Raw genomic sequence first — 13,868 nt, forward strand, 5'->3', positions numbered from 1 at the left:
GTAAGTTTTCTCTTTATTGCTTATGTTTTTCACTTTATCATTGACATGTTTATGCACTATTTTTCACGTGTTCTCCGATTTGCGGCGTTTGTTTTTAGCTTTTTGTAATCGTTTAGCTGCAACTTTGTTAAAAAAGATGATCCTTTTGATTAAATAGAATAGTGCAAGTGAATAGTGAAAGTGTCCAGTTTTGGATTGATCCACTTTTAACACATTTGATTATCTATTTTAAACCTAATTCAAGATTAAGATGCTTTTGCCCCATTTCGCTTGAGTGTCTTTTTTGCCTCCATTATATGTCATGTTAGATTTTTTGTTGCTTCTCAAATAGTAAGAATATGTGAGACATCTAACTATACTCGGTTCACCGTTGGAGACAAACATAACCCAAGTCGAACCCAAGTCTTTCATCTAGTTTTTTTTTATCATTATTCACCTCATTTTTTAGCAAATCTTTTATCATTCATTATTGTTATAATATATAAATATATATATATATAAATGGATAGTCAATTATTGATACACAAAAGTAATATTATTGTATTACCTAAACTTGTGATATTTTTGCTATAAATAGCCATGAATGCAAGCATTAAACTTGCACCATTTCTCACACTTACAAAGTATTTCTTTCTTTCTCTCCATTATCATCTTTGTTCTTACACTTCATTATTAGTATTCTTAATCAAGAATCAAATCACTAAAGGTAGTTATAAGCCTACTGAATTATAACATCAAGAATCAAACCACTAAAGGTAGTTATAAGCCTACTGAATTATAACACGTTATCAGCACGATAATCTTAATACTAATTATGGTTGGCTCTGCCACCTAAATGATATATGGTCGGTTATACCACCTGAATAATATATGGTCGACACTGTCGTCTAATTATCATTTATGTTACTAACATTTATATTTCAATTATCTAACATTTATATGGCCGACACTGTCGTCTAATTATCATTTATGTTACTAACATTTATATTTCTATTATCTAACATTTATATGGCCGACACTGTCGCCTAATTATCATTTATGTTTACTAATATTTATATTTATGTTATATAACATTTATTAATGATTGCTTACATATGGTCGACACTGTCACCTACTTATCATTTATGTTATATTAAATTTATGTTTAATGTTTATATACTTATGAATATAAAGTGACTATAATTTATCATGTTGTTTGTTTTAATAGAAAATGTCGAATCTGGAAAAGCTTAAATTTACTCCTTTAGAATCAACTGGAAACAACTACATGCCATGGGTTATAAAAGTAAAAATGCATCTTAAATCAATGGGCATTCTTGAAGCCATAAATGAAAACAACACTTGTTCTGAAAAAGAACAAGCAACGGCATGTTGCTTTATTCATCAACATATTGATGAATGCTTGCAAAATAATTATGTGACTGTAGAAGATCCCCGTGTTTTATGGGAAGGTCTCAAAAGCAGATTCAATAATCAAAGAGAAATTTTACTTCCAGCTGCTATGGAACAATGGAGAACATTAAGGTTCCAAGACTTTAAGAAAGTAAATGAATATAGCTCAGCTCTGTATAATACATGTTCACAACTTAAATTCTGTGGACATGAAATAAGTGATGCAGACATGATGGAGAAAACTTTCTCCACAATGAATGCTGCAAACATCACAGTGCAAAGAAATTTGAGAATGCTAAAGTTCAAAACATATCCTGAACTTAATTCATATCTCTTAGTTGCAGAGCAAAATGATGAGCTATTAATGAAAAATCAGCAATCCCGTCCTACTGGTACACTTGCAATCCCTGAAGCAAATACTGCAAATAATTATAAACAGGGACAAGGACGCGGGCAAGGTCGTGGTTATAATAACCATCACCATCATCATGCCAAAAGCCATAACTATGGTAGAAACCATCCTTATGGTAATGGTAATGGGCGAGGACGTGGTCGTGGCCGTGGTGGTCAAAGAAATAATAATCTACGAAAATATAAATATCAACCACAAAACAAGCCCACTAAACAAGATGTTGAAGAAAATTCTTCTAAAAATTCTGAAGAATCTTGCTACAGATGTGGTAGAATGGGTCACTGGGCTAATACTTGCCGAACATCTAAACATCTTGTTAAGATGTATCAGGATTCGCTGAAAGATAAAGAAAAGGAAGTAAACTTTGTGGATAACGTCGATCCAACAGTCACTGAGAAACCATCTGATTTATATGAAGATTTCTTGAATGTTTAAGTTGTGTGTCTTTCGAAAAATAAACGATTTAATATCGTCTGTCTTTGTCATTATGTTTGCTAAATGTTTCAGTACTATCTATTTGCGTTTAAAATATTGTGTAATATTAATTAATGTACTCACTATTTATTTCTTATATATAAAGTTCAATATGAATTTTGCTGGAATACAACATCAATCAAGTGGTGGAGATCTCTGTATAGCAGACAGTGGAACTACACACACTATACTTAAATCCGAGAAATATTTTATTGATCTAAAACCAACGGAAGGAACTATACATACAATATCAGGACCTGCTAACTTGATAAAAGGGATAGGAAAGGCAAATTTCATACTACCAAATGGTACAAAATTTTTAATAAATGATGCCTTATTTTCTCCCAAGTCAAGCAGAAATTTATTGAGTTTCTCCGACATATACCTTAACGGGTATGATTATCAGTCAGTGACAACAGAAAATGAGAAATATTTAAGTATCACTGACAAGAGTCATGTGGTTGAAAAACTGCCAAGACTTAGTTCTGGATTACATTATACACATATAAATGTACCAGAAATACATATGGTAGTTAACGAAAAATATATTGATCCTGGTGTATTCAGTTTATGGCATAACAGATTAGGCCATCCAGGATCAACAATGATGAAAAGGATTATTGAATGTACTCATGGACATCCACTAAAGGATAGAAAAATCCATCATGATACAATGGTTCCATGTACATCTTGCTCTCTTGGAAAATTGATAACTAGACCCTCACCACTTAAGGTTGAGAAAGAATCACCAATGTTTCTTGAAAGAATTCAAGGTGATATATGTGGACCAATTCATCCACCATGTGGACCATTTAGATATTTCATGGTTCTAATAGACGCATCTAGCAGATGGTCTCATGTTTGTCTGTTATCAAGCCGTAATGTGGCATTTGCAAAATTTCTTGCCCAAATTATTAAATTGAGAGCTCATTTTCCTGATTACACCATTAAAAGGGTGAGACTTGATAATGCTGGTGAATTTACATCTCAAGCATTTAATGACTATTGCATGTCTATAGGAATTGTTGTTGAACATTCTGTTGCTCATGTGCATACACAAAATGGTTTAGCCGAGTCATTGATTAAACGTTTACAGTTAATCGCTAGACCATTGATAATGAGAACAAAACTCCCTGTATCTATATGGGGTCATGCAATTTTACATGCTGCTGCATTGATTCGCATCAGACCAAGTGCAAGTCATAAATATTCCCCCCTACAACTTGCTTTTGGTCAAGAGCCAAATATTTCCCATCTTAGAACATTTGGTTGTGCAGTGTATGTTCCAATTGCGACACCACAACGTACAAAAAATGGGTCCTCAAAGGAGGTTGGGAATATATGTTGGATATGAAACATCTTCAATATTAAGGTATATTGAACCTATGACAGGTGACGTTTTTACAGCACGTTTTGCTGATTGTCATTTTAATGAAACATTGTTCCCTAGATTAGGGGGAGAAATGAAAAATAAAAAAAATGATGTTTCATGGTGTGAACCTCAATTAAAGTATCTTGATCCTCGCACAAAAGAATGCGAGACAGAAGTTCAAAAGATAATGCATATACAAGAACTTGCAAATCAATTGCCTGATGCATTTACAGATACAAAAACGGTGACAAAATCATATATACCAGCAGTAAATACTCCAGCTCGAATTGAAATTCCAAAAGCTGGCAATAACGTCACTCATGAATTTTTGCCACGTCAGAAACGTGGAAGACCAATTGGTTCAAAGGATAAAAATCCTCGAAAAAGAAAATCAGCTGATAATGAAGTAAAAGAAAGTGTTCAAGAAGAACCACAAATCAGTACTCCTACTGCAGAGGAGATTGATGATGTCAATACAGAAATTGCAATCAATTATGCATATTCAAAAATATTATGGAACTGAAATGAAATGAAAAATCTTGATGAGAAATTTTCATTTAATGTTGCATATGACATCATGAATAATGATGATGATCCAGAACCAACATCTATGGTTGAATGTCAAAATAGACATGATTGGGCTCAATGGAAAGAAGCAATACGAGCTGAATTAGAATCACTCAATAAAAGAAAAGTTTTCGGATCCATCATTCTCACTCCTAAAGATGTGAAACCTGTAGGATACAGATGGATTTTTGTCCGAAAAAGAAATGAGAAAAATGAAGTTACAAGGTATAAAGCTAGACTTGTAGCTCAAGGTTTTTCTCAAAGACCGGGAATTGATTATGAAGAAACTTATTCCCCTGTTATGGATGCAATTACTTTTAGGTACTTAATCAGCCTGGCAGTTTCTAAAAATTTAGAAATGCATCTCATAGATGTTGTGACTGCTTACCTATATGGATCACTTGATAGTGATATATATATATATGAAGATACCTGAAGGATTTAAGGTACCAGAAGCATCAAATGCAAAACCCAAAGAAATGTATCCGATTAAATTACAAAGATCTTTATATGGGTTAAAACAATCGGGACGTATGTGGTATAACCGATTAAGTGATTACTTGATAAGCAAAGGGTATACAAATAACCTTACTTGCCCTTGTGTTTTCATTAAGAAAACAACATCCGGATATGTGATCATAGCTGTTTATGTTGATGATCTTAACATCATAGGTACAAATAAAGAGATCTATGAAGCCATTCAACTTCTAAAGAAAGAATTTGAAATGAAAGATCTCGGAAAAACCAAGTATTGCCTTGGTTTTCAAATTGAGCATATGCCTAATGGGTTACTTGTACATCAAACAACATATACTGAAAAGATTTTGAAACGTTTCAATATGGACAAGGCAAAACCATTAAGTACTCCTATGGTTGTTAGATCACTCAATGTTGAAACTGATCCATTTCGTCCATGTGAAGATCATGAAGATATTCTTGGACCAGAAGTACCATATCTTAGTGCAATTAGAGCTCTTATGTATCTTACAAATTGTACAAGACCTGACATTTCTTTTGCAGTTAATTTGTTAGCAAGGTTCAGCTCTGCTCCTACCAAAAGACACTGGAATGGGATCAAACACATATTTCGATACCTTCGAGGAACTATTGATTTAGCTTTTGCAGTTAAGTTTAGCCACGGATCGTGCCCCTATATATATATATATATATATATATATATATATATATATATATATATATATATATATATATATATATATATATATATATACATACATACATACTGTAAAACCGTTGACAAGAAGCTACTATATAGGATGTCAAGAAGCTACTTATGGCCGGCATATATATATATATATATATATATACTGTAAAACCGTTGACAAGAAGCTACTATATAGGATGTCAAGAAGCTACTTATGGCCGGCATATATATATATATATATATATATATATATATATATATATATATATATATATATATATGATCATTTCATCATGTTCTCTACACAAAAGTATCTCAACTTTACATTACACCTAAAGAGATCAAGCCCTTCCTTGCTAAAAGGACAACCTATAGTTTCCAAATATCCCAATTTTGGACACCCTTTTGACAGCTCCACAAGTCCTGCATCCGATTCTCCCACATTACCAAGCGAAAGACCCCTCAAATTACTACCATACTTCCCAATTAACCCCAAACCCTTGTCGGTCAACCCTCCATGCGCCTCAAAATGTATATCCATCTTTTCAAGTTTATCGCAACCAATTAGCAAACAGCGGAAACCATCGTCTAGTGGTAAAATGTCTTTATTTACCAAATTACCCAATTCCAAACGTTGAAGATTTTTCATATGCCTTCCAATTTTGCACATAACTTCATTCGTCATACTAATGAGATGAATACGTAAACATTCTAATTCAACACATTGTTCCGCAACATGACTAACCCCTTCATGTGACACCTTACGGTTATATAAACCCGGATAAACAACAAGTTTGCGCAACTTCTTGCAATAAATACTAACATCTCGCAATCCTTGATCCCCAATTTCATCATTCGTACGTAGTACTTTCAAGTTACAACAACTTTTAATCAACTCACGAAAGTCGTGTCCATTAGGATACCCATCTTCACAATACAATTCCGTTATCAGATGTGCAAACGGAACAACAATTTTTACATCACATGTGTGTCTCATCAACAAATGCTTCAAACAATCAGGAAATTTAAAACTATTATATTCTTCCTTGTGAGCATCACTAAATTCACCACCACCAAATTCAACTAAATTAATTGCGTGCCAAAAAAATTCCATTAAATCAATAAAATCACAACTTCCGCTTAACTTAACAGAAACTAAATGCCGACTGCAATTTTTTGCCAGAAAAACAAGATCTTTCAAATCAAAATTAACAGCATGAAAACTTAACTTTTCAATTTCCGTATTACGCCAACCCAATTCGCGTAACCAATTTTCACCATTATCAGCGATCTCATTACGAACTAGACGCAAATCCCTCAAGTTATTACAATATTTTCCTACATGAAATAACCCTAACGTTGAAAAACCACTACACGACGATATCTCAATTACGCGCAGCTGTTTGCTCAAAAAAACTCCCCAAAACCTCCATATTTTGCCAAAAAAAAATCTCTACGTTTTAGAAAAAATTTCGGCCCGGTGAAAAAATTTCCTGGATCCGCCACTGTTTGAGCCAATAACTCAAGATCATAATCATTTAGAAACAGACGTTTGAGACATACAGAATTTAATTGATATAAAGAAGAAGTGATTTGTTGAACCCATGGAGTGATGATGACGTCATGATCATCCAGATCGGGTGCTCCATACAGGGTTAGTGACTGGAGAAGCGGAAAACGTTGACAGAAACGTGACGGTGACGTGGCATAATGAGTATGGACGGTGACATGCTTGCGTGTCTTACCGTCAATTTCGCAAGATTTATGACAAATTAAAGATAAAGTGTTGCGGTCGTTTATGAAGGGTATAATGCAGTCGAAAACCACGTGATTATTTTTCTCCTCCATATGATCAGAGATTTCGATGATGATGGTTAAGGTTAATTTTGTTTATAATGAATTATTTTCTTAACGTACGATGATTAGGGTTTTGTTTTATGAATGTCTTCTTCTTATAGTTGTCAGGTGTCAGGTGTCGGGACTAATTTTATTTATTTATTTTGAAAGACTAATTAAGAAATTTTATAGCCCCAAACAAAAAGTCAGGGGACTAATTTTGGTAAAGAAAATCTAGGATAAGTATAGAATATAAATGGAGTACTAAAAAAATTTAACGAACTCCGCTTATTTAGAGATAAGGGTTCGAGTGAGTATCAAAATGTATTAATAGCCAACCATACAACTCCAATGTGTCGATTTTTTTTTCTTAGACTCACAACCAAGGTTGCAAAATTCGCTATTCGGAGATTAATAGGCCGAGACATTGAAAAGATTAATCAGCAATTCGGAGATTAATCGGTGATAAATTAGATTATACTGTATACATTTAATTAAGTAGTAATTAAGTACTAATGTGTAGGTCACTGGTAGAAGTTGTTAGAAATCTGGATTGGTGGGTTGATAATCAGTAAGTGGATTTATACTAGAATCGTGTAAGCACATTTTTAATAGAGTATTTGGACACACTTTGTCATGGGTATCACGAAACCATTATTAGGATAAGACTAGTATGAACAATCGTCTTGATCAAAGATAATTGTTTCTTGCAATTCTAGAAAGTATAATCTAGAAGTTTTGTGTTGAAAGTGTGGTTAGAATAATCAAATTCTGTAACAAAATCTCTAACCCTTCGTATGGAAATGAATCCATATGTTTATAATAGACGAAAATGTGCAAACCAAGTGTTGCAACCTTTGACAATGAAACAATCAAGTGACACATCCTTTGGCTATGTACTTGTTTGAAAGTGTGCATTAAAACACTAATAAGTCCCTTAAACAAGTCCCAAAACGTTTGGGTACAATAACCAACCCTTTGTGAAACATTACAAAACGTTTGAGTAAAAGTTGCACCATTTCAACAGCAACAGACACGTAGTGCGGCCACATAAGAGGTGTGGCGCACCACTCCTTGCTTCAGTGATACAGTGCAGCGCAATCAAGGAGATATGCGGCACACCTTAACACATCAAAACCTTCTATTAATGAATGGGCCTTTTCACGTTATATGGTGCGGCGCACCACTCACCAGGTGCGGCGCACCTTAAGCCTGGACAGCCAATTCTTAGTTTGTTTTGCACAAATAAGTTCCCGACTCAAGCCATCTTTTAACCCTTTTACGGACGTGTACTCCACACTCACCGAATTTGTTCTAGAGTATCAAAGACAACTTTCACTTTCAAACTAGTAAATCCAATCCACTAAAATGTATTGTCTGATTCCACTAAAATCACCAACAGATTTTCTTGTATGTTCTTGTAGTAGTAACTATAATTGTAACTGCTATCGTAAGAATGTTCTTTTTATGTATGTGACTTTGTTCAACATGCTTTTGTTAAGAATCGTAAATAGTAATCGTGCAACACGAGATAAAGAAATACGCGGCAAAAATGTGCATAATCAACTTCGTGCAGACTTAACCGAGCATATATGGAATCTTCCACCAGATTTCCAACGCACCAACTAGTTTTTTTTTTTTATTGTATTTTCCGGATTATAAAATCAATGTAATCTTTTATTTTTAGGAGTTTTTATTATTGCAATCTTTTAATTTTTAGGACTTTTTAATTATTGTAATCTTTTAATTTTAAGTAATGTGTTTTTTATTTATTAATTTGTTATTATAATTATAAAATAATAATATAACTAATTAAACAAAATGAAAACTAAAATCATGAAAAGTGAAAAAGCAATAAATAAAAACTCCACGCCTACCCATCAACACGCCACTCAGCACGTCAGCCATTATTTTACCATCAAGCACCCCACCCATCAAGCACCCCACTCATACCCATCAACACATCCATCATTGTTAAAGATGATCTGATATATTAGCTTGTTACGACCTAACCCTATTGTGACCCGTTAGGCCGTTACCCGGCCTATCTAACCTCGACCAATATTAGCTCTTTTATTATTATTAGGAGAATATACATAGAGAGGTCGGGTGAGTTGATACATCAATTGTAAATCGGCAAACCACTACATAATACAGCACCAAACCCCATACAACTTCTGTATGATAGAATATGTATTTGCCTGTATAACATGTATGTCATACAGGCAAGGGAACATATATAACATGCGTCATCCATTACAGCGTCTACAAATTCGCTACATACATAACATGTATGTCATGCAACAATTGAATCTCGTACCTCTTTGATAAGGTGTATACAACATTCATTGAATATTCTGTAACACACTAATTGCATTTGGTTAGATGAATCTTGAATACTATAAAATAGCCATTAACTAGTCGGGCGACCTGGGTTTGCGCCGGTTCTTCACCCTTGATTAACATTAATTACATAGCTAATTATTGAGAAAGTAATTTTTTATCATTTTTTTGTTTTATTTTCGTTTTGTCGAGGAAGGACCCAAAATAGTAATGTGATTGATTTGTAATAAGCGTGAAAGTAATTAGTCATCATTTTTTGTTTTAGTTTTCGTCTTGTCGAGAGAAAAGACCCAAATGCTCAATCAATAAAGTGAGACGTACATTAACGATTGGTACAAACCATGGGCGGTTTTATGTAGCGGCAAGAGGGGTGCCCGCCCCCAGTGGATTTGCAATTTTCAGTGTAAAAATTTCAAAATTTTCTACTGTGCCCCCACTGAATTTTTTTTTGCCCCAAAACTTACATATTTTGCCGCAAAAACGTTCAAAAGTTGTCCAAAAACATCCAAATTTTACAAAAAAAACCATTAAATTTTGTCAAAAAAGCTCCATATATTGCCCATAAACCTCCATTTTTTGGCCAAAAATATTCTACGTTTTAAAAAAAAAATTCACCCCCGGTGAAAAAAAAATTATGCTTACCGGCACTGGTACAAACTATTTAATAAAATAGGAAAAACTATATATATATATATATATATATATATATATATATATATATATATATATATATATATATATATATATATATAATAGAACAGTTATTAAAAAATGAGTTACGTGATTAATTTATAATAAGGGAAAAAGTTAGACACTTGGTCGTGCCCTTGGATCGGTTTCAAGGTTTACTCCCGGGCAGCGATGGGGGCGGGGTTATTATCGCTGCATCGGCATAGTCGAAACGGGAGATGATCGCAACGGGTGGTTTAGTCTCCCTCGGGTGATCCAAATCGGTGTCCAAAAAAAAAAAAGTGAAAAATTATGTAATTGATTTAATCAGGGTTGCAAAACTCGGATAACTCGGCCGAGTTCTCGGCGATAACTCGGTAAAAATGTCTAAACGAGAAATTGGTGTCTAACTCGCTGGATTAATCGGTCAACGCCGGTCAACGTCGGTCAACGCCGGTCAACGGAGGTCAACGGCGGTCAACGGCGGTGGAAAACTCAGACTTGCCTGAAACGTGAAAAGATAAGGAAGGAGAACATGAAAATTGAAAAAGAAGAGAAGTGAGGAAGAAAACCAGATGAAACCTGTCTCAATTTAAGCGGACCAATGGTAAAATTTGGTTTCTGGAGAAGATAAAGAGTTAAGAGGCGTTTGTAGAAGAAAGTGGGTGACCTTTTTTTTTTTGATCTGGTACTAGTTGGTACTAGTTGGTACTGTTGGAGTAGATAGATGGATCTTTCAAGTCTTCAAAGGTATGGAGTAATAAATATAATAAATAATAAATAAATATAATACTCCGTAAAAGGATAATATCTGACAGAGGAGATTTTTTAATTTCTTTTTCTTTTATGAAATAACAATAACAGCCCCTGAAGTTTTACTAAACTTTAAAAACAATAACAAACTTAATATGCACTCTTGAACCTTTAATTAAATAACAATATCAGCCCCTATTATTTATATATTATTATTGAAAAATCAACGAAAGTCAACATCCGAGTTCTCCCCGAGTCGCCGAGAACTCCTCAAAAACCTCCTGCCGAGTTCTCCCCGAGTCGCGAGTTTTACAACCTTGGATTTAATAATAATAATAATAATATAATAATAATAGTAATAATAATAATAATAATAATAATAATAATAATAATAATAATAATAATAATAATAATAATAATAATGAATAATTGTCGTGGATTTAAATGAGTGAGAAGTTTTATAGTTAAATTATAAAATGGAAAAAATTTGTGATAAGTTTAGAAAACTATGAAGGTTGGTATTATAAAGGGTGTGGGTGATTTGTAAAAAAATGAAAAGTTAGGGGTAGGTTTGTGAAATTTTAAAATTTAACTATTCACTTAGTATTTATGTGTTAGATATGTAGAGTAATAATGCCCTAATTAATATTTGATATGAAATATAGAACAAATACAGAGAATAAAATTCATCTTCAAGTTGTAGGTTCGTATAGTAAAGAGATGAAAAATTCTTATATGCAGTTGTAGTGTGTAGTTGAATAGAGGAACTAGAAATAAGGAAAAGGAAAAGTGGCAGTGTATTATATAATGAGACTCATTCCTCCCATTTTGTTGGGTAATGGTTCATTAACTAGTTTTAGGTAATGGCCAATCCCATTATAATTAACCAAGCACTTACAATGATTATCATTCCTATTCCTTAGGGTCCATTACCCTCAACCAAGCACACCCTAAAAGAATTTGGCTTTCTTTCTTTTAAGTGTTGTGTAACAGCAGTCTTAGGACTGTAAAATAATCGACACATTATCATCATTATAATTATATATCCAAACTGAAAAATAGTTCTAATTCTTTTCTATTCGTGAGTACACACAAACACACACTAATGGTTGTACCAGCACTATATGAAAGACTCAATAATTTCATGACTACATTTAATCATTGACACCATTTGACCCCTTTGAATTAAATCACGACCCATATGAATATATTATGTTCATTAATTGGGTGGAAATTGCTAAACTGTCACTTCTACGAAACACAAATATAAGCTATAAATATTGACTTAAATTCGTACCCATAGCCACTAGTTGAGGCACATATAAGAGCTCCATTATCTAGAAGCAAATGAACCCAATGTGATGCCGCTAAATGTAAAGGTGTTGTCACTTTACTATCTTTCGTATTCAGAAATTTTGAAAATCACATAACACCCCCCCAATTCAAGTAACAAACTTTTAATCTTTTATTCATAAGAATACGTATTTTCAACGATTAAATCTACTAATATTCAAAGAAACTTACCAAGAAACCGCAACATGAGAAGTCCGGGCAGCAGTATTAACAACTCTTTACACTCAGATTCGTAGCTGTCAGTGCCAAACTCTGTTACTAACATCGCGTATATGCAAATACCAAGAGGAATGCATTAATCAGTATCTAATGAATATAGATCATACCAGAGCTGCAATCATTGTATTTAATGGATATATATCAATCTCTTTATTTATCTCCTAAACATTCCACCATTAGTTTTAAAACCCCAACACCTGCCTACCAACCCATCATTCCTCTCACTCCCAAGCCTCACCGCCTGTCAATATGGATGTTGGTGAGTGTTAAAAACCTTTGAAATAAATCGTGAAACATATATTATAAAAATAATATGAATAAATCTATTTAAAATTTACGTTAGTATACTCAGAATGACCAGACTCAATATTTGATCCACTTTTGGCTACATTTTAACACTAACTTGTATAACTGATTTGATAAAAGTTGTTTATCAAATCAAACAACCAACATCAACACTCCTACCCCCTCCTCCTCTACATCATCCTGCATACACATACAAAACACAAAGACATCAAATACTCCATAAAAATACTAAAAGTTCACAACTTGTTATCAAATCAAATAAAACTAACATCTCAAAGTATATATAAAAACCAAATTTAAAAAATAAAACAATAAGGCTGCTATACCCCAGTAATAAAATACAGTACCTATTTTGAATATAGCATATTTTTTTTATTTTTTATTTTTTATTTCTTCAATATCTATCTTCTTTTGAAGATGACTCAGCTGCAAGACGCACAGATTGTGTACACAGTAAAGCAATATCAACAAAAGTTCACCCAAAATATGGACACACCAACTACAAAGAAGAAATAATTAATTACTATAAGTAAAATAATTTAAACAACAGAAGTCAAACAAAAACACATACACAGAAGAAAGTGCAAATAAAAAAAAAAGCATCAATAATCAATAATACTCCGTAATAGTAGTTAGGTAAAACAAAACCCAAATCAAGCTGCCAATAAGATAGAAACCTAAGGAAAAATACAGTAGTATATTAGGAACAAATACCTACTCTATTTCCCCAATCCAGAGAATATAAAGTAATTAAGAACACAAACCTGCACCATTCTATCAATAGAACGAAAAAATGATTAACTCTTAAGAAACCATCTTCAGATCTAAACAACAACGATGGATGGATGATGGCAGAGATGCCGACGGGGGATGGTTGACTGCAACGATGAATGAATTTATGATGGATGACGGCATCGATGCTGTGGAGGTTTTAAGTTTTTTTTTTTTTTTTTTTTTTCTTTACTGGAGGAACGACATTGAAAGATGTTACTCCAGTAAGATAGATG

At 33.3% G+C, this 13,868-nt stretch overlaps 1 protein-coding gene and 1 long non-coding RNA gene across 2 annotated transcripts; both read right to left on the reverse strand.

The window, feature by feature from the left end:
- Positions 1-5,665: 5,665 nt before the first annotated feature.
- LOC139848626 (coronatine-insensitive protein 1-like) lies at positions 5,666-7,230 on the reverse strand. Its single transcript, XM_071838347.1, has 2 exons — positions 6,810-7,230; positions 5,666-6,720 (listed from the first exon to the last, which is right to left on the reverse strand). Exons 1-2 carry the CDS (start codon positions 7,228-7,230, stop codon positions 5,666-5,668), a joined length of 1,476 nt encoding a protein of 491 aa, XP_071694448.1.
- Positions 7,231-12,168: 4,938 nt separating this feature from the next.
- LOC139850423 (uncharacterized) lies at positions 12,169-13,241 on the reverse strand. The gene is made up of 3 exons (XR_011760029.1): positions 13,209-13,241; positions 12,663-13,041; positions 12,169-12,572 (listed from the first exon to the last, which is right to left on the reverse strand). It is a non-coding gene; the product is annotated as an uncharacterized lncRNA (long non-coding RNA).
- Positions 13,242-13,868: the final 627 nt, after the last annotated feature.

This window comes from Rutidosis leptorrhynchoides, chromosome 5, assembly GCF_046630445.1.
Source record: "Rutidosis leptorrhynchoides isolate AG116_Rl617_1_P2 chromosome 5, CSIRO_AGI_Rlap_v1, whole genome shotgun sequence".
Taxonomy (NCBI): domain Eukaryota; kingdom Viridiplantae; phylum Streptophyta; class Magnoliopsida; order Asterales; family Asteraceae; genus Rutidosis; species Rutidosis leptorrhynchoides.